Genomic DNA, 26525 nt, shown 5'->3' with positions numbered 1-26525 from the left:
TGTTACCACCAGAGGGAGCCTGGAAGGAGAACTCACAACTGGTAGACCAGAAAATGAACTCACAACATTCTCCCCTGTGAGAGATCTTTGGTGTCTAACAAAATGTGATTTCTCGTTAAAACATTTCCCACATTCTGAACAGGAAAAAGGCTTCTCCTCTGTGTGGCTTCTTTGATGGCGATCAAGACTTGTTTTCCATTTAAAACATTTCCCACATACTGAACATGAATATGGCTTCTCTGCTGTGTGAATTCTCTGATGTTTAACAAGATTTGAATTCTCAGTAAAACATTTCCCACATTCTGAACATGAAAAAGGCTTCTCTCCTGTGAGAGTTCTCTGGTGAGTAACAAAATGAGATTTCCTGTTAAAACATTTCCCACATTCTGAACAGGAAAAAGGCTTCTCGCCTGTGTGAGTTCTTTGGTGGGTAACAAAAAGATTTCTTGTTAAAACATTTCCCACATTCTGAACAGGAAAAAGGCTTCTCCCCTGTGTGAGTTCTTTGGTGAGTAACAAAATGAGATTTCTTGTTAAAACATTTCCCACATTCAGAACATGAAAATGACTTCTTTGCTTTAGGAGAAGTTTGTTTTTTATTGCCTCTTTTGTGACTTAGATTTTCCTTAGTAGTAAGTGGTGAATCAGAAGATGGAACCTGTTTCATAAGATCAGATGACAAATCTTTGCTGTGAATGGATGATGATATATCTGGAGTAACTGGAGTATCACTTCAGTTGTATCTTGTAGGATCTCAAGACCATCAGATTTAAAAATTGAAGATGTCAGCTGTCCCTCTGATCTCCTGGTACAGTCATCTGCTAAGATAAAAAACAATTTTTTAAATAAAATATCCTTGAGTTTTATATTTTTGAATGTTTCTACTTAAACTGTCCCTGAAAATGGCAAGCTATGTAAAAAACTTTAATTATTTACCAAGACAATGACAGTTCACAGTGTAATAGAAAACCTTGTTGGATGAGCCAGTAGTGTGTGGTGTTCAACTGTTTGTTCATTCTGCCTCCCAAATATCGAATAAAAAGAAACCAATCAATGTTATGTAGGTGAAAATAATACCAATTCTCATCTCACAAAAACAAGTCCCCACTCAGGTCCATCATCTGTCAATGGAAAAACAAATAAGGCAGGTTACAGTTAATGCTATAGTTAGGGTTAGTGTTGGGGCTAAAGTAAAGGTTACTGTTAGGCTAAAGTTAGGGTTTATTCTAAAGTTAGGGTTAGGCTAAAGAATTAGGCTTTTCTCAATTGTTTCCCCAATAATTTGGTCACATCAGTCACATCAGAGTTTTCTATTTCCGGGAAAAAAAATAAAAACGAATAAAATGGCCCGTCAGTATTATAGTGCAGAGGAGGCTTATGCACTTTTATGTTTTGACAGTGAAGAAAGTGCAGTGTCAGATGGCGATGTGGATTTCGAGGGCTTTAGTAGCAGCGACAGTGATAGCTCAGAAATGAGCAGTGATTCTGGTCCATCCTCACACACAAGGACCAGTACAACAAGAAGGACAAATAGCGCTTCTGGAGAAATGTCTCCAACTCAGGGAACAATGCCCAGTACTATCGCTGTCCCTAGTGCTCGTGAATTGGCGCACACCAATGTCCAAGGGGCTTTGCCTCTTGATGTAGCATTTCCCAGATGGGAGGCTTCGGCTACTCCATTCATCCCTAATTTTAATGCCATTCCTGGTATAAATGTGGAGGTGGAAAATTTTGGAACAACTTTTTTTTTTAATTTGTTTATGACAGATAGCTTGATAGAGCATATTGTCCTACAAATTTATATGCGTCCCAATTCATCAGGCAGAATTCACGATCCTATTATTGTTATGGATGAGTCACCAAAGGAGGAAAAAACAAAACTAATAGCTAAGTCCAGAAAACCAGAGAAGTTGGCAGCTATCGGATTGCAGACCCCTGAACCTATCCACAACAACTAGCAGTAGCCGTGGGGGGTTCCTACGGAGCCCTAGACCCCTCGATCACAGCCGGAGAACTAAATTAGCCTAAAGACAGAAAGGGGAAATCTAAACTGCCCCAGAGCAGACCCCAAAGCAATAGGCAGCCCCCAACATATAATGACTGTGAAGCAAGATGAAAAACACTAACACAGATAGAAAGATAGGTTGAGCAAATGATGGGGCCCAAGCTAACTAAATAGGACAGGATAGAAAAGCTGCTGTCTGCAATCAGCAAAAACCCTATCCAAAAATGAACCAACAGACTGATAGGAAAAACAGGCCCTGAAGTCGCTAGGCTTCAAAAAGACTATATCAGCACTCAGGTATATTCTGAAGACAGAGCCAGAGATCAACAGATCAGAGACAAAAATGGAATTCAGCTCACCCCCGGCCGAGGATGGCTGAACTCCAAAAAACAAGGCAAACAAAACCAGAACTAAAGTGTACAAAAAGCAGCGCAAAACTTAGCTTTGAGAAGCAGAAATCAGACTGGTCTCCAAAAATCAAGCAGGAAAATCACGAGCAAGGCAGCAGGGCGTCGGCTGCCTTATATCCAGTCATCAGTTCCTGTGACCCAGTCATCATCTACCTGCTCAGCTGTTTGGTAATCAGCCTCACTACCTTCCTTCGCCAGAAGAGGGAGTTCATCAGACCTCACTGGAGAAGGGAAAAATGAACTCACAACAGTACCTCCCCCTTGAGGAGGGGTCACTGAACCCTCATCCATGGAAAGGCACGCACCAATCTTTCGGCATGAATATCAAAGGCAGAGATCCAGGAATTATCCTCCTGACCATAACCCTTCCACTTAACCAAATACTGGAGTCTCCCTCTAGCCAGATGGGAATCCAGTATCTTCTCTACCTCATACTCCATGTTACCTTCAACCAATAAAGGGTCAGGAGGTGCCACCCCAGGAACTACTGGTTCAACAAACCTCTTTAACAAGGACTTAAGGAACACATTATGAATCTTAAATGTGACAGGAAGAGCCAACCGAAAAGAGACCGGATTAATAATCTCCAAAATCTTGTAAGGTCCAATAAATCTAGGCTTAAACTTAGGAGAAGCCACCTTCATAGCGATATTTTTTGATGACAACCAAACCATATCACCCACCTTAAACTGGGGACCAATGGTCCTATGTCGGTTGGAAAACCACTGGGCCTTTTCATGGGAGAGAGGCAACTTATCCACCACTTGGTCCCAGATCTGGTGCATTCTCTCCAACACAGTGTCAAAACACCTGGGCAGGCAGAAGGCTCCACCTGCTCCGAAGAAAATCGAGGATGAAACCCAAAGTTACAAAAAAAAAGGTGACATCAAAGTGGCAGAACTAGCTCTATTATTTAAAGCAAATTCGGCCAAGGGCAAAAATGAAACCCAATCATCCTGATCAACCGAAATAAAACATCTCAAATACGACTCCAAAGTCTGGTTTGTTCTCTCCGTCTGCCCATTGGTCTGAGGGTGAAACGCAGAGGAGAAGGACAACTGAATTCCCAGCTTGGAACAGAAAGTCCTCCAAAATCTAGACACAAACTGAACTCCTCTGTCAGACACAATGTTCTCAGGAATCCCGTGCAAGCGAACTACCTGTTGCAAAAACAAGGGCACCAACTCAGAGAAAAATGGCAACTTAGGGTGTGGTACAAGATGGACCATCTAGAGAATCTATCACAAATCACCCAAATAACAGTCATTCTCTGAGAGACAGGCATATCAGAGATAAAATCCATTCAAATATGGGTCCATGGCCTCTTGGGCACCGGCAAAGGCATCAACAACCCACTAGAGCGAGAACAAGGTTTAAACCGGGAGCAAGTCCCACAGGACTGCACAAAATTCCTGACATCAAGAGACAAGGCGGGCCACCAAAAAGACCGACTCACCAGATCTCTAGTACCAAAAATACCTGGATGACCAGCCAATGCAGAGCAATGAACTTCAGACATCACTCTCTTCCTCCACTGGTCAGGAACACACAACTTTCCACTGGCACAACGCTCAGGTTTGTCCTCCTGAAACTCTTCCAGAGCACGTCTCAAATCGGGCGAGATGGCAGAAAGAACTACCCCCTCGCCTAAGATGGTAGCAGGCTTGGTCACAACAGGAGAATCAGCAAAGAAACTCCTAGAGAGGGCGTCTGCCTTGACATTCTTAGTGCCAGGAAGAAAAGAGACCACAAAATCAAAATGTGTGAAAAACAAGGCCCACCTAGCCTGTCTAGGATTCAAGCGTTTGGCCGACTCCAGGTAAATCAAATTCTTGTGGTCAGTAAGGACCACGACCTGGTGTTTAGCTCCCTCCAACCAATGTCTCCACTCCTCAAATGCCCATTTCATGGCCAACATTTCCCGATTCCCCACATCATAGTTACGTTCGGATGGGGAGAACTTTCGGGAAAAGAAAGCAGAGGGATTCATTTTAGATGTCACAAGATCTTTTTGGGACAAAACAGCTCCTGCACCAATCTCAGAGGCGTCCACCTCTACTCGAAACGGGAGTGGGACATCAGGATGCCGCAGAACCGGAGCAGAAGTGAATCTTCGCTTCAGCTCCTGAAAGGAAGAAACAGCCTCCGGAGACCAATTCAGCACATCAGCACCCTTCTTAGTCAAATCAGTCAATGGCTTGGCAATACCAGAGAAATTAGCTATAAATTTCTGATAAAAATTAGCAAAACCCAAAAACTTCTGGAGGGCCTTCAAAGAAGTGGGCTGAACCCAATCATAAATGGCCTGTACCTTGGCCGGGTCCATTTCAATAGTTGACGGAGACAAAATGAATCCCAAAAATGAAATCCTCTGTACCTCAAAAAGGCATTTCGATCCCTTGACATACAGGGAATTCTCCCTCAAAATCCGGAACACAGTCCGAACATGTTCCACATGAGAGTCCCAATCCTTGGAAAAGATCAAAATATCATCCAGATAGATAATCAAAAATTTATCCACAAAGTCTCGGAAAATATCGTTCATGAAGGATTGGAAGACAGAAGGGGCATTAGTGAGCCCAAAAGGCATCACCAGGTACTCAAAATGTCCCTCCGGAGTATTAAACGCCGTCTTCCATTCATCCCCATGCTTAATGCGAATAAGATTATACGGCCCCCTGAGGTCAAGCTTGGTAAACCAGCAAGCACCTTTAACTCTGGAGAATAGATCAGAAATCAGGGGTAACAGATACTGATATTTAACAGTAATTTTTTTGAGGAAACGATAGTCAATACAAGGCCTTAATGAACCATCTTTTTTAGCCACGAAAAAAAAACAGCACTTAAAGGATGAAGAGGATGGTCTAATATGACCCTTCTCCAACGACTCCTTAATATAGGATCGCATAGCCTCGTGCTCGGGTACAGATAAATTGAAAAGCCGACCCTTGAGAAATTTACACCCCGGGCTCAGCTCAATTGCACAGTCATAACTGCTATGAGGAGGCAAAGACGCAGACTCATTCTCACTAAATACATCATAAAACTCAGCCAAATAGTCAGGAACATCATGCGACTGGGGAGAGGTGGAGAAAACAGGAGCATCACTAAGGGCACACCGACAACCCCAACTCACCACAGACAAAGATTTCCAATCCAGAACTGGATTATGGATTTGCAACCAGGGAAACCCCAGAACAATGGTATCATGCAAATTATGCAACACCAAAAATCTGCAATTTTCTTGATGGTCTGGGGCGACCCGCATTACCACCTGGGTACAAAACTGAGGTTTATTTTTCGCCAAAGGAGTCGCATCAATACCCCTCAAAGGGATAGGCGTCCGCAGAGGTGTCATAGGAAATCCACAACGTTTAGCAAAATCCAAGTCCATCAGGTTCAGAGCTGCTGCCGAATCCACAAAAGCCTTGGCGGAAAATGTGGACAGGGAGCAGATCAGAGTAATTGCCAGAAGAAACTTAGGTTGAACACCACCCACAGAAAACGTGTGAGCACAACGTTTCTCTCGTTTAGGGCAGACAGAAATAACATGCGAGGCATCTCCACAAAAAAAACACAGCTTATTATGCCTTCTGAACTCCTGACGTTGCGCCCTGGACAAAACTATCACATTGCATAGGTTCAGACATTTGTTCAACAGGTGGCAACACCTCTCATACGGTCTTGCGTTCACGCAAACGCCGATCAACCTGAATGGCTAATGACATAGAATCGTCAAGACCAGAGGGAACAGGAAATCCCACCATAGTAACTTTTACGGTTTCTGACAAACCTTTCCGAAAGAGAGCTGCCAAGGCACCATCATTCCAGGTAGTAAGGACGGCCCACTTTCGGAATTTTTGACAGTACAACTCTGCAGAATCCCGACCTTGGCTCAATGCCAACAGGGCCTTTTCAGCCTGATCAATAGCATTAGGTTCATCATACAACCCCAAGGCTTGAAAAAATGCATCCACATTATTTAGAATAGGATCATCAGGTTTCAAAGAAAACGCCCAATCCTGGGGATCGCCGCGCAGCAAAGAGATGACAATTTTAACCCGCTGCGCGGAGCTCCCCGACGAGTTAGGCTTCAAGGCAAAAAATAATTTACAATTATTCTTGAAATTCAAAAATTTAGACCGATCCCCAAAAAACACATCAGGAGTAGGGATCTTTGGTTCAGCAGCATGTGAATGAGTAAGATAGGCGGAAATTCCCCGCACTTCCGCAGCGAGCTGCTCCACACGATCAGACAATTGCTTCATCTCCATTGAGAGAAAAAATTCCCCCTAAGGCCTCAGAGATATAGAGGAAAAAATATACACAAAGAAATTCTGACACCTTTTTTTTTTTTTTACAATTCTTTCCTGCTATTGAGTACCCTAGGATCTGTGGTATGGCTGGTGATTCTGTTATGGATGAGTCACCGAAGGAGGAAAAAACAAAACTAATAGCTAAGTCCAGAAAACCAGAGAAGTTGCCAGCTACCGGATTGCAGACCCCTGAACCTATCCACAACTAGCAGTAGCCGTGGGGGGTTCCTACGGAGCCCTAGACCCCTCGATCACAGCCGGAGAACTAAATTAGCCTAAAGACAGAAAGGGGAAATCTAAACTGCCCCAGAGCAGACCCCAAAGCAATAGGCAGCCCCCAACATATAATGACTGTGAAGCAAGATGAAAAACACTAACACAGATAGAAAGATAGGTTGAGCAAATGATGGGGCCCAAGCTAACTAAATAGGACAGGATAGAAAAGCTGCTGTCTGCAATCCGCAAAAACCCTATCCAAAAATGAACCAACAGACTGATAGGAAAAACAGGCCCTGAAGTCGCTAGGCTTCAAAAAGACTATATCAGCACTCAGGTATATTCTGAAGACAGAGCCAGAGATCAACAGATCAGAGACAAAAATGGAATTCAGCTCACCCCCGGTCGGGGATGGCTGAACTCCAAAAAACAAGGCAAACAAAACCAGAACTAAAGTGTACAAAAAGCAGCGCAAAACTTAGCTTTGAGAAGCAGAAATCAGACTGGTCTCAAAGAATCCAGCAGGAAAATCACCAGCAAGGCAGCAGGGCGTCGGCTGCCTTATATCCAGTCATCAGTTCCTGTGACCCAGTCATCATCTACCTGCTCAGCTGTTTGGTAATCAGCCTCACTACCTTCCTTCGCCAGAAGAGGGAGTTCATCAAACCTCACTGGTGAAGGGAAAAATGAACTCACAACATATTATGCTAGGTCAAATTTATGGAACCAACTAATGTCCTAGAAATGAAAACATTTTTAGGACTTACATTCGCTATGGGGCTTGTTAAAAAAAAACGAGCGTTCAGTCCTATTGGTCTAACCGGCCTGTTCCAGCCATCCCTATGTTTTCTGACATTCTTCCTAGGACCCGTTATGAAATGCTCATGAGATTTTGGCATTTTAACGACAATAGTCAATGCCTGCCCAGAAATGCCCCAGAACATGACAGACTATTCAAAATCATCGAAGACTTGACAGAAAAGTTCTTAAAGCTCTACACCTCAACAGAAAACATTTCCATTGATGAGTCCCTTGCAAAATTTAAAGGAAGACTGCACCTCAGGCCATTTATTCCTTCTAAGAGGGCAAGGTTCAGAATAAAGCTCTATAAAATGTGCGAGAGTTCAACTGGATACACATCAGCTTTTCACATTTATGAGGGGAAAGATAGCCAACTAAACCCACCAGGAGGCCCTACTTATCTGGGGACATCTGGAAAAATCGTTTGGGAGCTGATAACTCCATTTTTACAATAAGGCTACAATCTGTATGTTGACAACTACTACACCAGCATACCTCTATTTAAAAGTCTGGTTGAACGTAACAGGGGCTTGTGGGATCATTCGCAAAAAACCGTCAGGGGTTTCCACAATCATTGGTCAGCAAAAAGTTCTGAAACGGGCAGTCAGGGGCTTTACACAATGGAGAGCTGCTTGTCCTTAAGTATAAGGATAAAAAAGATATTTTTATCGTGAGCTCGATCCACACAGATGCCACAAGGGCCACTGCAGACCAACAGGGATCCACTACTCCAAAACCTGTGTCTGTCATTGACTACAACAAATATATGGGGGTGTGGACCTTGCAGATCAGGTTCTACAGCCATACCAGGTATCAAGAAAATCATATATCTGGTATAAAAAAAAGCCGGAAATCGTGGCACTACTGAGTAGGTGCACAAAAAGAAGGTTCCCACACCAGAATAAGCAATTGAAAACATTTTTGGCACTCAACTTTTGCGATATGTGAAGGATTTTATTTGCAGTCACAAGTATTAGACGTTTCGGCTATGATAATAAGCCTTCATCAGTACACAAGACTGCTCATGTTCAAAGAATCATTGAATATTTGAATGAAGCACCACTCATAACAAAAATATGGGCCAAAATGTCCACAAAAGATCTGGAGATCTGGGCAGAAAATTAGAAGAATGGACATCAGTATAATATCCTCAGTATATGTGTATTATAAAGTGGAATCCCTTGAAAGGTCAATCTCACACATGAGATTAATCTATTTAGATCAGCTATTGGAAGGTGACAGCTTTGGTAGTGTGTGGATAGCGGTTGCTGGTGGCGCTGTGTGGCCTGGAGGAGCGCGGTATCCACTGCTAGTGCCGCAAGGGATTCCACTTTAACCTCCCAGGGCTTCACAGAAGTTTATAACGTAGTCGAAAAATTTTAAAAAAATCACATTTTTTCCACAAAAATGATCTTTTCACCCCCAATTTTTATTTTCCCAAGGGTAACAGGACACTAAAAGTTATTGTGCAATTTGTCCTGAGTACGCTGATACCTCACATGTGGGGGTAAACCACTATTTGGGCGCATGGCAGAGCTCGGAAGGGAAGCGGCGCCATTTGACTTTTTTGGCTGGAATTGCGATTGGACGCCATGCCGCGTTTGGAAAGCCCCTGATGTGCCTTCACAGAAGATTATAACGCCCGGGAGTGAAAATAAAAAAAATCATATTTTTTCCACAAACATGATCTTTTAGTCCCCAATTTTTTTTATTTTCCCAAGGGTAACAGGAGAAATTGGACCCTAAAAGTAGTTGTCCAATTTGTCTTGAGTACGCCAATACCCCATATGTGGGAGAAAACTACTGTATGGGCGTCGGGGCTCGGAAGGGAAGTAGTGATGTTTTGGAATGCAGACTTTGATGGAATGGTCTGCGGGTGTCATGTCGCGTTTGGAGAGCCTCTGTTGTGCCTAAACTGTTGAAACTCCCCACAAGTGACCCCATTTTGGAAACTAGACCCCCCCAAGGAACTTATTTAGATGTGTGGTGAGCACTTTGAACCCCCAAGTGCTTCACAGAAGTTTATAACGCCCAGGCGTGAAAATAAAAAAATCCTATTTTTTTCCACAAAAATGATGTTTTTGCCCACAATTTTTTATTTTCCTAAGGGTAACAGGAGAAATTGGACCCCAAAAGTTGTTTTGCAATTTGTCCTGAGTAGGCTGATACCCCATATGTGGGGGTAAAACACTGTTTGGGTGCATGGCAGAGCTTGGAAGGGAAGGAGCACCGTTGACTTTTTCAGCGCAGAATTGGCTGGAATTGAGATCAGACGCCATGTTGCATTTGGAGAGCCCCTGATGTGCCCAAACAGTGGAAACCCCCCAATTCTAACTCCATCCCTAACCCCAACACACCCCTAACCCTAATCTCAGTCCTAACCCTAAAGGGAAAATGGAAATAAATACATTTTCTTTTAATTTTATTATTTTTCCGCCGTTACTAAGGGGGTGATAACGGGGGGTTTGATTTACTATTTATGGTGGTTTTTATATTTGGCAGCTGTCGCATGCTAAAAGACGCTTTTTATTGTAAAAATAGTTTTTGCATCACCACATATTGAGAGCTATAATTTTTCCGTATTTTGACCCACCGAGTCATGTGAGGTCTTATTTTTTGCAGGACGAGTTGACGTTTTTATTGGTACCATTTTCGGGCATGTGACATTTTTTGATCGCTTTTTATTCCAATTTTTGGGACGCAGAATGAACAAAAACCAGCATTTCAAGAATTTCTTTTGGGGACTGCGTTTACACCGTTCCGCGTGCGGTAAAATTGATAAGGCGGTTTTATTCTTCGGGTCAGTACGGTTACAGCGGTACCTCATTTATATATTTTTTTATGTTTTAGCACTTTTATGCAATAAAAACAATTTTATATAAAAAATAATTATTTTTGCATTGCTTTATTCTGCGAGCTATAACTTTTTTATTTTTTTGCTGATAACGCTGTGTGGCAGCTCGCTTTTTGCGGGACAAGATGCTGTTTTCAGTGGTACCATGGTTATTTATATCCATTTTTTTGATCGCGCGTTATTGCACTTTTTGTTCGGCGGTATGATAATAAAGCATTATTTTTTTTGCTTTGCTATTTTTATTTTTTAAGGGGTTCACTAAAGGGGTTAACTAATGGGACAGTTTTATAGGGCGGGTCATTATGGACATGGCGATACTAAATATGTGTTCTTTTATTGTTTGTTTTTTTTTTATTTCCAAAAAATGAATTTATTAGGGAATATATATATTTTTTTTAATTTATTTAGCGATTTTTTATAAACTATTTTTACACTTTTTTTCTAACTTTATTACAATGTCCCAGGGGGGACACAACTGTCATGTGACAGATCGCTGTGACAGATCAGCGATCTGTCATAGGCAGTGCTGCAGCTTCCTCATGCCGGCACTTTGCAGGCATGAGGAAGCCGCCTCCCTGCAGGCCCCGGAAGGTCCCCGCCGCCATTTTGGATCCAGGGACATGCAGGGAAGGAGGCCCCCGCAGCAGTGCTGCACATCGCGCTGATGCGAGGGTCTCAGGGAAGTACGGAGGGAGTCCTCTCCCTGCCGATGCTTCCCTATACCCCCGGTACACTGCGATCGTGTTTGATCGCAGTGTGCCAGGGGTTAACTTGTTGGGGGCGGTCCGTGACCGCCCCTGACACATAGTGCCGGGTGTCAGCTGTGATAATCAGCTGAAACCCTGCCGCGATCAGAGGCGCTCACCACGTACTATCCCGTCCATGGGCATAGGGGCCCGGGTCCCATGGACAGGATAGTACATCAGAAGGCAGAAAGGGGTTAAAATCACTGTTTTGACATTCAAGCATTTGGATTATTTAGTGACAGACACATTTGAGTAGAGCTGACTTAACAATTTCTGGGGGTAGGTGGGGGGAGGTCTCCAGAGACACAAGCTGGGCACAATATATTGGGAACTACAATGACATTTTTGCAATTTTTGCTCTGAATCTTCCACTACGTGTTTCTGGAAATCATCCATGTAGTGAAAATGGTCACTACACCCATAGATGAATTCCCAGAGGGGTGTCATTTCCAAAATGGAGTCACTTCAGGGGGGATTCTGTTGTTCTGGCACTTAGCGGATCTCCAAAGTGCCACAACAGCAGAATCCCCCCTGGAGTGACCCCATTTTGGAAATGACACCCCTCTGTGAATTCATCTATGGGTGTAGTGACCATTTACCTATCTACCTAATTTCCAATGTAATATCTGGGGTTAAAACAACATTTTAGTCGTAAAAATGTACCATATTTTTCGGACTATAAGACGCACTTTTTCCCAAAAAATTTAGTGGGGAAATGGGGTGCGTCTTATAGTAGGAATTTACTTACAAATGCTGTGGCGGCGCTCTGTGCTGCGTGGAGGGCTCCACCGGAATTTTGTCAAAGTCCAGAGATTCCCGCAGTTCCATTGCTGCGATGCGGTGGTCTCTAGAAAAATGGCCGCTGTGAACGGCGCATGCTCAGATTCAGAACTCACCCCGAGATCTTGTTGCCAAGATCTGAATCTGAGCATGCGCCGCCCCCAGCTGCCATTCTCCCGGAGGCCACTGCATTGCAGCAATGGAGTTGCAGGGGCCTCCGGCTTTGACAAAATGGCGGCGGAGCCCCCCCACGCAGCACAGAGTGCTGCTGCCCCAGAACAGAGCGCTGCCGCCGCCACAGAGCATTTCCACCCAAGCACAGAACGCTGCCACTGCCCCAGCACAGAGCACTGATGCCGCACCAGCCTGGGATGGGATTTTGCGGAGGCCACCGCACCAGCTTGGGCCACCGAACGTCTGTGACCACTCTTGCACCTGTGCTGATCCCCCCGGGAAGCTGAATTCAGACTGTAAGACGGACCCCCATTTAGCACATTTTTTCCCCTATTTTCCTTTTGAAAATTTGGGGTGCGTCTTATAGTCCGAAAATACAGTAATTTTTTTTTTCTTCATTGCCCAATGGTATAATTTTCTATGGAACAGCGGTGGTGTCAGTATGCTCACTGCACCACTAGAAGAATTCATTCAGGGAAGTATTTGGTAAAATGCAGTCACTTTTGGGGGCTTATGCTGTTCTGGCACCTCAGGGGCTCTGACAATGTGACATGTCACCCACAAACAATTCCAGCAAAATCTGCTCTCCAATATGGCGCTCCTTCCCTTCCGAGCTCTGCCATGCGCCCAAGCAGTAGTATTCTCCCACATGTGGGGTATCGGCGTGCTCAGGAGAAATTGCACAACAAATTGTATGGAGCAATTTCTCCTGTTACCCTTATGAAAATGCAAAATATGGAGCTAAAAAGATTTGTGAAAATGTTATTTTTTTATTTCCATGGCTCTACATTATAAATTTCTGTGAAGCACCTGTGGGTTCAAGGTGTTCAATACACATCTGGATAAGCTCCCTAAGGGGTCTTGTTTCCAAAATGGGGTCCCTTGTTGGGGGTTTCCACTGGTTACACACATCAGGGGCTCTCCAAACGCAACATGGCAACGGTTAATTATTACAGTATATTTTACATTCAAAAAGTTAAATGGCGCTCCTTCCCTTCCGAACCCTGCCTTGCGCCCTAACAGTAGATTTCCCCCACATATGGGGTATCGGCATGCTCAGGAGAAATTGCAAAACAAAATGTATGGTCCATTTTCTCCTGTTACCCTTGTGAAAGTAAAAAAAATTAGATGTAAAGGAAAATCTATGTGAAAGAAAAGTAAATGTTTATTTTTTCCTTCCACATTCGATTCATTCCTGTGAAGCACCTGAAGGGTTAATAACCTTCTTGAATTTGGTTTTGAGCACCTTGAGGGGTGCAGTTTTTAGAATGGTGACACCTTTGGGTATTTTCTGTCATATTGACCCCCAAACTCACTTCAAATGTGAGGTGGTCCCTAAAAAAATGGTTTTGTAAATTTTGTTGTAAAAATCAGAAATCGCTGTTTAAACTTTTAACCCTTACAATTTCCTAACTAAAAAAAATAATGTGCTGATGTAACGTAGACATGTGGGAAATGTTATTTATTAACTATTTTGTGTGATATGACACTCTGATGTAAGGGCATAAGAAAAGTGAACATTGCAAAATTTTCATAATTTTTGTCCGATTTCCTTTTTTAACAAATAAACGCAAGTCATATCAAATAAATGTTACCACTATCATAAAGTACAATATGTCACAAGAAAACAGTCTCAGAATCACCAGGATTCGTTGAAGTATTTTAGAGTTATGACCTCATAAAGTGACACTGGTCAGAGTTAAAAAAATTGGTCACAAAGGCAAAAACAGGCTCTGGCGCGAAAGGGTTAATATTTTGTTGCACAACCTTCTGAGGCAATCACTGCGATCAAACGATTCCTGTAACGGTCAATGAGACTTATGTGGTGCTCGGATTCCATATTCCTCTGTATTGGCTTATGACAGGTCGCTGACCCCTCACTGACCTGCCCCCATTATTACATAATGCATATAATAGCATTGATATTATTGGTGATAATGCCTATAATATTGTGGCTATTGTGAGGCTTAGGCCGGAGTCACACTAAATGATAAAAAAAAAAATCGATCCGATTTTGACGGCCTGAAATCACACAAAGGTTTCTTGACCAGTGATCCGTCTGTGATCCGATTTTCCAGCGTTGATCCGATTTTATTCGCATCTAAGGATCCGTTTGACATCCATCTGGCGGTTTTTTTTTCGGAGCCTTACAAAATGGACGAATAACGGTTTTTAGGCCTGAAACTAATTTAAATCCTCACCCTGCCCTCTATTTATGGGCTCTCCAACAGGCGGGAGCCTACCTTTGCCATAGAGTCAGCGCTTGGATTTGGTTAGCTCTGCTTTGTGCTAAACATGACAGACAGGCTGACTTTTAACACCACTGAGCGTGTTCTTTTCTATTGGGTTATATCCCGACGTTTTGGGGAGCCATACCCTGTGATTGTGGATCAGAGGAGGCGTAGACGAATGTGGGTCCATCCGCTTTTGCGGCGCAGGATATCTAAAGGCCATTTCCACCGTCTCTATACATCTCTGCGTAGCCATCCGGAGAAGTTCTTTAAGTATTGTTGGATGAGCCTTGCTACCTTTGATCTTTTGCTGGAGATTGTGCACCCTGGGATCACGTTTCAGGACACGAGGATGCGCAAAGCTATTTCTGCAGAGGAGCGTCTACTCATCACCTTACGGTATGTCTCCAACCAATATGTTGATGTGTGAAGCAGCATATTTCATGTCCAGACCTTGAATCTTATAGATTTATAAGCACATTTCCCAAGATACATTATATGCTTGTGTCCTACTGAACCAAGCCATGGCATGTAATTTATTGTTGACCATGCATACTTTAGAATTGATAGACTATAAATTTGCTTTAAGCTTTGACTGTTTGTTGGGCTGTGTACTCATGTTTTTTTTTTTTTATTTTAGCTTCCTTTCAACTGGCCTTTCATATGCTGGTCTGCATTTAGAATTTCTAATCGGGAAATCAACAATCTCTGGCATTGTCCGGTCTACCTGCTCAGAAATCTGGACCAGACTCCATCATGTGGTAATGCCGGAGCCCAAAATGGCAGACACGTATCTCCCGTGGATTTGAGGCCACGTGCCAGTTTCCAAAATGTATTGGAGCCCTGGATGGGAAGCACATCCGTGTGCGTAAGCCGCCGAACTCTGGGTCCTAATTCTATAATTATAAGCAATATTTTTCTGTAGTATTCTTGGCCCTGGTCGACACTCACTACAGGTTTATAATTGTAGATATTGGGGCCTGAGGCAGAACTGGAGACTCCAGAGTCTTCAATTCTTCCATTATGGGTCGGTGGCTGCGTAATAATCAGCTAGACCTACCACCACGTCAGCTTCCAGACTCAAATCTGGAACCGGTGCCTTATGTTATTGTAGCAGATGAGGAGTTTCAATTGAAAAGACATGTCATGAGGCCATATGCACGACGAAACCTTGACCACCGGCGTAGAATATTTAACTTGCGCCTATCACGTGCTCGGCAACTGATGGAGTGCGCCTTTGGTATTCTTTCGGCCAAATGGAGGGTCCTACAGTCCGCAATTCAGCTGAGTGAAGCTAATGTCAATGAAGTTATTAAAGCCTTTGTGGTCCTACATAACTTCACAAGAATTCATGATTGCCCCTCAAATGATGATGCTGAAGTTGAGTCTGGCAATGTGTGTATGCCTAGGCCACTTGTGAACCCACCCCGTCATCCAGTCTCGGGACTCAAAGTACGTGATGTGTTCACTACTTATTTTCTTACACCTCAGGGTGCTACTCCCTGGCAAGATGATGCCTTATCTATGTAGTGGTTTGGTTGTGTTTTCAAAGATTTTTTGCTTGCCCTTTTGTGTGTTTTTGTGACTTTAGTGTTTTAGATGTATCTACCGTATTTTTCGGACTATAAGACGCACCGGACCATAAGACGCATCCCAATTTTCAGTAGGAAAATAGGGAAAAAAAAAATAATGTGTCAAATGGGGGTCCGTCTTACAGTCCGAATTCAGCTTACCTGGGAAGGGATCCGGCACAGGTGGAAAAGTAGTCACAGGGGTCATTCAGTGGTCCAGGCTCGTGCGGTGGCGGCTCTGTGCTGGGGCAGGTTGGTTGTGCTGGGGCTGGGGCAGCTGGGCTCTGCAGTGGTGGCAGCTGTGCTGGGGCAGGGGCAGCTGTGCTGGGGCAGGGGCAGCAGTGCTGGGGCAGGTGGGCTCTGCGGTGGTGACAGCTGTGCTGAGGCAGGGGCAGCTGTGCTGGGGCAGCAGTGCTGGGGCAGCAGTGCAGGGGCAGGTGGGCTCTGCGGTGGGGGCAGCGGGCTGTGCTCCGGTGCAGGGGCCACGGCTCCGCCGGCATTTCTTCGCAGCCTGGAGGCCCCTGCAGTTCCCTTGCTGGCCGCCGCCATGTTGCGGTGGCCTCCGGGAGCATGGACGCCGGAAAGATGGCCGCCGGTCCGGGGACGGCGCATGCGCGGGATCAGATCTCGTCCCGAGATCTCGGGGGACGAGATTCAAATCTCGGCAACGAGATCTCGTCCCCCGAGATCTCGGGACGAGATCTGAAGCTGCGCATGCGCCGTCCCCGGACCGGCGGCCATCTTCCCGGCGTCCATGCTCCCGAAGGCCACCGCAACATGGCGGCGGCCAGCAAGGGAACTGCAGGGGCCTCCAGGCTGCGAAGAAATGCCGGCGGAGCCGCCGCCCCTGCACCGGGGCACAGCCCGCTGCCACCACCTCACCGCAGAGCGCCCCCCGCTCCCACCACCGCACCGCAGAGCCCCGCCCGCTGCCACCAGGTTAGACCGTGTATTGCGACCATAAGACGCACCCCCCACTTTCCCCAAAAATTTTGGGGGAAAAAAGTGTGTCTTATGGTCGGAAAAATACGGTAACACATTACAGAACATGTCCAAACATGAACAGGCACACATTGGGAATTTTAACAAGTTTATTACTTGTTTTTCTTTTTTTGGAATGCCGAAAGAAAATAACCATATTAGTACCATATGGCATAATGTTAGCAGCACATTATTATGTAACCTTCGGACACCAAAAATATACATACTGTATAAAACACAAACAAAAATATAAAAGTACCCAAGGAAAACATACAAGTCATGGTAGGTTGGGGATGGTGAAGGTGGGGGTCCTGCTTGGACATTTGGCCTTAGTTGCTGGGCCACATCTGTCCCCCTGTGTGCTGCCACTTGGCTCTGGCATCTGTTGCATCCTGGCAGGATCAATTTGTGGGTTTGGGTAGGGGTAATTAGGGAATTGCTGGGGGTAGTCCTGATGGTAGGGCTGCCCAAACTGCCCATATCCCCCAATATGGCCATGTCTAACACACCCAATGTTGGAGGGTGCCCCCGACATGGGTAAGTTAAAGTGGTCATATTGTGCATGTTCGCTCTGGCCCATATATTGGACCTGTGGAGCCACATTATGTATGTGTGCAGGCTGAGGCGGAGGTGTTGCCACCCATTGTGGAGGTGTTGGCACGCGTGGCGGAGGAGGAAGAGGTCCCAAGGATGGTTGTCTTGCCACATCAAGTCCAACCAACCTATCTATTTGATATTCCTCCGACAGCTGCCACCTTTCTAAAAAGTGAAACACAGTGCGGGGATTATTGGGTAGTGTGCTGGCATCCAAATCGATTTGGAGAGCCCCTCTGGTACGCAGCCTGTACCCACAGGGAACTGCCCTCAAGTTCTGTGCCAGACTGCGCCCATAAGCCTCCTTCCCATCATCATGAGCAGCTGTGGACAAGTAGTCCCAGACACCTCGGTCAGCCTGCCTCTTTGTTCCCGAAACTGCTCCTTCTCTCCTGCGCCAGCCTCGTCATGGTAGGGCAGAAGGCTGTGGAGAGGGATCCAGAGGCATGGTGGGGCTGCAACTGTTGTCCTGGTCTTCATGTTGTGCTGGCTGGCTACCAGATTCTGGTGTTAGTGTGGCTCTGGGAAGTCCTGCAGATGGGCCAGACCCTGCAGCAACATCAAACACTAGATCTATCACCACCTCAGAGTCGGAACCCATCTCCCTCTCCGTAAGGTTGGAATCGGTGCTACAATGTAAAAAACAAACAAACAAAAAAAACAAAACAACAACAACAACCATTAATATTTTACATTGAGAAAATAAAAAATTTAACACTGCACTGACGGTCTCAGATCCATCACAGGAGCAAGGAAATGTAAGCGGTCGAAGTAGAGGCATTCCCTCTTGGTGGTTCCGGCCGCCCCACTACGGGCCCTCAGCTGTCTCTCCCTCCTATATGTGTCCCTACAGCTGCGCCAACGCCTCGTCACATCAGCCACTGCAATGTAAAACAAAACACAGGATTTAAGACCACACATATGGCTATGTTATCAACGGTTTACATATGTTTAGGAAACCATTCTTAAACTTATATGAATTAGATTTCTGATGGCTCAACACCAAATACTCCAAAAATGAGGAACAGGTTGAGGCCTGATACCAAGAACCTTCTAACCAACCTACTTTAAAACAAAATGTAGAAAAACCTGTGGTAATGATGTATGGATGGGAACATCTATTATATTTTGCATAAAAATAAACAAGATATATACTGGCTAAGATACGGACCCAAAAACAAGGAGAGCACTGCATTTGGTGGAAGAACAATTCGCTAAGGATTGCAATATTTGTTTGAAAATAGTAATCGGGCCACCAGTCAGGGAGGTGTAACTTAGATTGGGAGAATATGCAGACATTAATGGCGTAGCATTTCTTACAGATGTTTGCCCAAGGATGGCACATATCGTCACTTACATTGAGCATATTACATTTGCCTTTTTAATTATGTGTCCACATTTTTACAGTGCAATTTAATTTTTGGGGGAATATTTAACTTACTAATTTGCTCCCGCTCCTCCCGAGGTCGGGCCGCATAACCAGGGAACATCTGTGAACAGATTCTTCTCCACGCTGCCTCCCTGCGTGTCCGGTCAGCATAGTGGGGATCTCTCTGGTCCCAGAGTTCTGGCCTCTCCTGGACCAGAACGATCAGCATTTCCACATTAACTTGCGTGGACATGATGGAGGACTCCGTGGAGGCGATCCTCCTGGTTTTTCTTATGGTGCTAGTGAAATTTGCATCCCAACGCTTCCTGCCAATGCCTGATGCTATTTCCTGTTGACCTGGAGAAGTCTTCCGATTTTATCGCAAGTCACACGTGTGGTCCGTTTGTAATCCGATTTTTTCTCGCCTCCATAGACTTGCATTGGCGAGTCCGATCCGAAAATCGCTGACAATCGCAGTATGCTGCCATTGTCTCCACCCGAGGAAACGTTACGACAAAAAAAAAGAAGAAAAAATTCGGATGATGGGAGCTGCCCATAGAATAACATTGGGACGAATGCAATGCGATCTGTATCACATTGCATTCGTCCGATTTATTCGCTAGTGTGATGACTACAGCCTTAGAAAAAAAAAAAATTACATCCAGCAAAATGACACCAGCGGCGCCTGCGCACTGGCATCTATAAGTAAGAGATAGAGGCTACTGGACAGGGGCCGCCAGTGACATTTTGCTGGATGTAATTTTTTTCTAAGCCTCACAATAGCCACAATATTATAGGCATTATCACCAATAATATCAATGCTATTATATGCATTATGTAATAATGGGGGCAGGTGAGGGGTCAGGGACCTGTCATAAGCCAATACAGATGAATATGTAATCAGAGCACCACATAAAGCCCCGCCCCAGAGCACGAGAATCTCATTAACTGAAAACTACAAATACAGATTAAACAATAGTAAACCAGAGTTGCCCTCATTTATGGTGGACCATTGGAGCTACTATGGATCCTGAGCAGAAGATTAGAGAAAATAATATTGCTCCCCATTTCAGGAGAGATTGCGCAGTAATCTGAATTCCTTAGGATTAAAAACAATGTAATTGGTTGTAAGTTCTATAGAAAAGGGCTTTCAATGCCCAAAATTATTTGAACAGTTTTGGGTGGAGGAGAATGTTGTGATCTAGAAGCAAAATGGTGATCATGGTAATACGGCCGGACTACACCACCGATAAAGCAGCCACAGCCGGTGACTGAGAGGAATCTGTGACTTCTCTGCATTCAGTGGTTACTACTCACCTGGGTAGTCATATGTGGGAATCTCCTCTTTACACCGCTCATCTTCTCTCACATATGTCTCTGTAGTATTAATATGGGTCAGATCTTCACCCTGAAACAAATATTGTAAAAGTCACCGACAGATGGAGAAGTCCCATCTATGATCAGTTCTAATCCTGCCATCTCCACCGTTCTAATTACACAAGTATAAAACATATAATACTGGTGGATAAAACAAGACTGAGCACAAGACCTTCACAGCCGTCTACACATCATAGGGGAGATCTCCTGACACCTTCTCTCCATCTACCTGATGATCCTGAGGAGCACTGGGATCTTCTAGGTTACAGTCCTGTGGAAGAAGAGGACGGGGACATCTCTCTTGTGTTGTCCTCTTACTGGATAGATCTGGAGGAAACACATACAGGGACTGAATTCATTCTCTACATACAGATAATTATAGGCCGTGTGTATTTAGTCCTGTCTATTACCTGGTGATGTGAGGGGCTGGGGAACCTCCATTATGACGTTCTTGTACAGATCTCTGTGTCCTTCTAAATACTCCCACTCCTCCACGGAGAAATAGACAGCGACATCCTGACACCTTATAGGAACCTGACACATACAATGATACCGTCATCCCCCGATCCCTTCATAGTGTTACTGTATAATGTCCCAGCATTCCCAGCAGTGTCACCTCTCCAGTCAGCAGCCCAATCATCTTGTAGGTGAGGTCTAGGATCTTCTGGTCATTGATGTCCTCATGGATCAGGGGGTGAGGTGGAGGCCCCGTGATTGGGCTCAGGGGTCCTCCACATCCCTCAGACACAGGGTCCTGACAGCGATCACTAGAGGTCTTCTTCACCACTGTGTAATCCTGGTTATGGAGAGACACATGAATAAATCTCACTCCAGACATTCCCAGAGTCCTCACCTCTCCAGTTCTGTCTGTTATTTCCATAGATAAGAATGATGTAATGTGACGTCATCAGAATCTCTCACCTCTCCAGTGAGACGGAAGAGGATCTCTAGGGTGAGGTGTAACATCCTCTCCGTCATCTTGTTTCTGTCCATATCCATCCTTGATGGGTAAATCAGGAAAATTCTCTTCTGTAGAAGATCTTCACTGAGAGGATCCGATATTGTAGAGACCTGAATGAGAAGAAGATGATCCGATGTAACATCATAAGAATCCTGTGTAATAATACAATTACTGGAGATAATAAGGGAAACATATGAGATTTATTATCTTACAGGGTTTAGTTTTCTTCCCTGACATCTACTAATAAAACCTATATATTTAGGCCTCTTTCACACTTCAGTTTTTTACAATCAGTCACAATCCGCCAGGTTTTGAAAAAAAAACGGATTTTTTTTTTGAGGATCCGTTTTTTCCCCCATTGACTTGCATTAATGGTGGATTGCTGTCCGTTGCATCCGTTTTTTTTGAGGATCCGCCAAAAGTTGTCCGTCACCATCCTCAAAGATTTCAAAACGGAGCTTGTAACGTTTTTTCCTCTGGCGGATCCTCCAGACACTCATTTAACCCGAAATTCTTTCTGGGTGCCGGACAAAAAAAAAATCTCTCTCCTTTTCCAGGCTGCCATTCCTTTAAAATTCTTCATTTTGCGGATCCGTCTAAAAAACGGATGGGTGGCATCCGTTGTCATCAGTTCTAAAACGGATCCAGCATCCGTCCTTTTGGCGGATTTTGACTGATGCAAAAAAACTGAAGTGTGAAAGAGGCCTAAGGCCACAGACAACAAGCAGTTTCCTCCTCGGAGTCGGCAGCTGAACACGTTCCTCATAGACTGATCTTCCATAACGCCAATTCTCGTCTCATTACCGACACTGGAATCGGCATTAGCAATACTGCAGGAGATATTCATTACACGCGACATGAGAAATAACTCCTTCATGATGAGGACGACATCTTCATCTTCTACTGCGGCTCTAGAGACAGATTTGGCCAGAGTCGGTCACTGCCTCCATCCCCACCGGCCATCTATATGAAGGTTTCCCGTCTTCCCCGCACTGGAATCTTCTATCACGTTAGATCTCAGCTCTGAGTCACACACAGAAGTTTGAGGCTTTTAGAAAAGATTTTTTGTTTCCACAATCACAACAGACAGAAATGATCTGATCCCAAAGTCTCCATGTACAGTGATTTATGGGGTTTATTTCTGGCCTTAGGCTTTCCTATATTACAAGAAAAACTCCAGAAAAAGCCGATATTAAATTGTTTCTAAAGAAAATTGGCTCCAACAATTCTTGTAAAAAGAAAAACGTAAAAAAGCAGAAGACACATTTTATTATATTTCAACAAGTGAAACATTTTTTTTTTACAAATTAACCCTTTTCGGAACCATAACATAGATGTACTCCGCAGGGACGGCACAGGAGCGGCTGCAACAAAAACCCTGGCAGTTTAAAGGGAAGTTGCCATCAAAGCCGGATGCGGCGTTGGCACGCGTTCCACTTGCCCGATGCGGCGTTGGCAGGCGTTCCACTTGCCCGATGCGGCGGTGGCAGGCGTTCCACTTGTCGGAAATACAAGGCTGTGGCCCAACTCGGTCGCATATTCTGCTTCAAGAAACCAGAAGTTATTCTGGCATGCGATCCACGTACCAGAAACACTAGGTTGTGGAGTGCACGCCTTTGCCTCATTGGACACAATTAGTAGCCGGCCTTCATGAGTGTCGCGGATATTTTCTTTGCGGCTCACGCGCCTTTATGGCACACTGGCATGTGTTTCAACCACCGGAAGCACCATGGTATGTATTTCATACTCCCCCCTTCTCTGGGGTAACACGTGTCTGTAGGACGCTCTATTGGTTGGAGACATAATGGCATGCACACCATACGTTCAATGTTACCACCTGTGGGAATTCCTAATGGGAAGTGGTAATTCATTTCTCCTCATCTATGTAAAGTTAACCCTTTTTGTCTCCTTCCATTCCTCACAACTTGAGGCCTCATTCACACGTCAGTATTTTTGCATCAGTGTTTGTATGCCATAAGCAGGAGTGGAACTTACAGAAAAAAAAACTATAACTGAAAAGTAACACCTGGTCTCTGTTTTGGAGACACTCCTGGTCTTGGCATACGAATACTGATAAAAAATACTGATGTGTGAATGAGTCGTAAGACAGGGAGTGGAGGGATCCATTCCTCTCTAGCTCAGCACTATGGCACCTCACCTCCTATCACAAGGATAAGTCCCCCGATGACTCAGCTTGGAAGAAACGCGTCGGCCCTTCCATTGGGGGTGCAGGGCTTGTTTAGCACAGGGGGAGCTGTGGACGGTCAGGGGGGAGTCTTGGGGATAGACTGTTGTTCGCCCTTTAGGGTCTTGTAGGGCATTTTCTTCCCCTTGTCCTGTATGGATCATCTTGGACCCAGGATCTCCTTTTCCTCCCGCACCCCCTTCATGAATGGCTGAGCTTGTGCCTTTCCTCACTTATTGCTCTGGCATATTTCGGGTGGTAACTCTATTACTGTCATCCAGATTCCAGTCATTACTGTTATATGCAGCCAGAATCTGTCAGTCGCTGTTTGCGGGGTTCTGTGGGATTCTAAGGTAACTCACCAAACCCTGACTGATGCACTGGCAGGATGCAGCAAAGCCCCAATGAAAAGGCTGGGGCAGCACAGGTGCATTCCACTGATGAAGACAGCCAGTAACCCATCAAGGTCTGGCTGCCTAGTGGAAAAAATGCACACTAATAAGGCTTGCATAAGACATAAGTCACACTGATAAGTGTTATGCATAGTGTCTGAGCGGCCTATTAAATTAAAAAAAAACACATCATTTGTAAGGTAACTCGCCAAACCCTGACTGATGCTAGGCCGATCGTTTTGCACGTTTTAGCATTTTTGCAGGATGCAGCTAGACCTCTTCATGTTGGCTTGGTTTTTTCTGTGTGATGCATGTATACAGTGTGACTTATGCAAGCCTTATTAGTGTGCATTTTTTCCACTAGGCAGCCAGACCTTGATGGGTTACTGGCTGTCTTCATCAGAGGAATGCACCTGTGCTGCCCCAGCCTTTATCACTGGGGCTTTGCTGCATCCTGCCAGTGCATCAGTCAGGGTTTGGTGAGTTACCTTACAAATGATGTGTTTTTTTGAATTTTTTTCCTCATGTTCGTCGTTCTGTGGGATTCTCCCAGATCCACAACGTGAGATTCTGGGACTTGCTGGTTGCAGTTCAGCCAGTGCAAGTGGGAATCATTCCTCCTGATCGGGCTGTGCTCCTCACGCCCCTTTATTTGTGACTTCACCCAAACATTTATATTCATTCACTCTGGGGGACACAACATTGTTTATATTCTACTATCTTACTAAAGGTTATGTTTTAGCTCCCGTCCACCACACGCCAGCTCCGGCTCCGCTCCCGTCCAGCACGCGCCAGCTCCAGCTCCGCTCCCGTCCGCCACGCGCCAGCTCCAGCTCCCGTCCGCCACGCGCCAGCTCCGCTCCCGTCCGCCACGCGCCAGCTCCGGCTCTGCTCCCGTCCGCCATACGCCAGCTCCGCTCCCGTCCGCCACACGCCAGCTCCGCTCCCGTCCGCCACACGCCAGCTCCGCTCCCGTCCGCCACACGCCAGCTCCGCTAACTTCCATCACACGCCAGCTCCGCTCCCATCCGCCACACGCCAGCTCCGGCTCCGCTCCCGTCCGCCACACTCCAGCTCCGCTCCCGTCCGCCACACGCCAGCTCCGCTCCCTACCATCACACGCCAGCTCCGGCTCCGCTCCCGTCCGCCACACGCCAGCTCCGCTCCCGTCCGCCACACGCCAGCTCCGCTCCCGTCCGCCACACGCCAGCTCCGCTCCCGTCCGCCACACGCCAGCTCCGCTCCCGTCCGCCACACGCCAGCTCCGCTCCCGTCCGCCACACGCCAGCTCCGCTCCCGTCCGCCACACGCCAGCTCCGCTCCCGTCCGCCACACGCCAGCTCCGGCTCCCGTCCGCCACACGCCAGCTCCGGCTCCCGTCCGCCACACGCCAGCTCCGCTCCCTTCCATCACACGCCAGCTCCGGCTCCGCTCCCGTCCGCCACACGCCAGCTCCGCTCCCGTCCGCCACACGCCAGCTCCGCTCCCGTCCGCCACACGCCAGCTCCGCTCCCGTCCGCCACACGCCAGCTCCGCTCCCGTCCGCCACACGCCAGCTCCGCTCCCGTCCGCCACACGCCAGCTCCGCTCCGCCACACGCCAGCTCCGCTCCTGTCCGCCACACACCAGCTCCGCTAACTTCCATCACACGCCAGCTCCGCTCCCATCCGCCACACGCCAGCTCCGGCTCCGCTCCCGTCCGCCACACGCCAGCTCCGCTCCCGTCCGCCACACGCCAGCTCCGCTCCCGTCCGCCACACGCCAGCTCCGCTCCCGTCCGCCACACGCCAGCTCCGCTCCCGTCCGCCACACGCCAGCTCCGCTCCCGTCCGCCACACGCCAGCTCCGCTCCCGTCCGCCACACGCCAGCTCCGCTCCCGTCCGCCACACGCCAGCTCCGCTCCGCCACACGCCAGCTCCGCTCCTGTCCGCCACACACCAGCTCCGCTCCTGTCCGCCACACACCAGCTCCGCTAACTTCCATCACACGCCAGCTCCGCTCCCATCCGCCACACGCCAGCTCCGGCTCCGCTCCCGTCCGCCACACGCCAGCTCCGCTCCCGTCCGCCACACGCCAGCTCCGCTCCCGACCGCCACACGCCAGCTCCGCTCCCGTCCGCCACACGCCGGCTCCGCTCCCGTCCGCCACACGCCGGCTCCGCTCCCGTCCGCCACACGCCGGCTCCGCTCCCGTCCGCCACACGCCGGCTCCGCTCCCGTCCGCCACACGCCGGCTCCGCTCCCGTCCGCCACACGCCGGCTCCGCTCCCGTCCGCCACACGCCGGCTCCGCTCCCGTCCGCCACACGCCGGCTCCGCTCCCGTCCGCCACACGCCGGCTCCGCTCCCGTCCGCCACACGCCGGCTCCGCTCCCGTCCGCCACACGCCGGCTCCGCTCCCGTCCGCCACACGCCGGCTCCGCTCCCGTCCGCCACACGCCGGCTCCGGCTCCCGTCCGCCACACGCCAGCTCCGCTCCCGTCCGCCACACGCCAGCTCCGCTCCCGTCCGCCACACGCCAGCTCCGGCTCCGCTCCCGTCCGCCACACGCCAGCTCCGCTCC

The 26525-nt window shown here is 46.9% G+C and overlaps 2 protein-coding genes across 5 annotated transcripts in view; one reads left to right on the top strand and one right to left on the bottom strand.

Annotated features, from left to right (window-relative positions):
* Positions 1–26525, top strand: part of LOC141094128 (uncharacterized) — a 254798-nt gene that overhangs the window by 81253 nt on the left and 147020 nt on the right. The window lies entirely within an intron of this gene.
* LOC141094118 (oocyte zinc finger protein XlCOF29-like) lies at positions 520–25118 on the bottom strand. 4 transcript variants are annotated; one of them, XM_073579854.1, is made up of 8 exons: positions 24689–25118; positions 21347–21496; positions 21042–21221; positions 20836–20959; positions 20655–20752; positions 20366–20456; positions 18407–18560; positions 17182–18308 (listed from the first exon to the last, which is right to left on the bottom strand). In XM_073579854.1, exons 2-8 carry the CDS (start codon positions 21422–21424, stop codon positions 18086–18088), a joined length of 948 nt encoding a protein of 315 aa, XP_073435955.1. In that variant the 5' UTR covers positions 21425–21496; positions 24689–25118; the 3' UTR covers positions 17182–18085. The 4 variants fall into 4 exon arrangements, 3 of the variants coding, with proteins under 3 accessions (XP_073435956.1, XP_073435955.1, XP_073435957.1); XR_012233023.1 differs by lacking the exon at positions 17182–18308 and adding an exon at positions 19121–19539 and having other exon boundaries at positions 18451–18560; XM_073579855.1 differs by lacking the exons at positions 17182–18308; positions 18407–18560 and adding an exon at positions 520–821 and having other exon boundaries at positions 24689–25097.

Source organism: Dendrobates tinctorius, unplaced genomic scaffold (assembly GCF_039654945.1).
Source record: "Dendrobates tinctorius isolate UK_male_01 unplaced genomic scaffold, ASM3965494v1 ptg000063l, whole genome shotgun sequence".
NCBI classification, from domain to species: domain Eukaryota; kingdom Metazoa; phylum Chordata; class Amphibia; order Anura; family Dendrobatidae; genus Dendrobates; species Dendrobates tinctorius.
Note: the sequence above shows the minus strand (reverse complement) of the source record. Positions and strands in the feature narration are given on the sequence as shown.

What these genes read in the sequence shown, in the direction of transcription:
- LOC141094118 (XM_073579854.1), bottom strand. Translation starts at nt 21,424, where the DNA reads ATGGATATGGACAGAAACAAGATGACGGAGAGGATGTTACACCTCACC. An exon ending in CCAGCCCCTCACATCACCAG is followed by an intron (nt 20,753 to 20,835) that starts GTAATAGACAGG and finishes TGTTTCCTCCAG; the next exon opens with ATCTATCCAGTAAGAGGACA. An exon ending in GTGCTCCTCAGGATCATCAG is followed by an intron (nt 20,457 to 20,654) that starts GTAGATGGAGAG and finishes TATTTGTTTCAG; the next exon opens with GGTGAAGATCTGACCCATAT.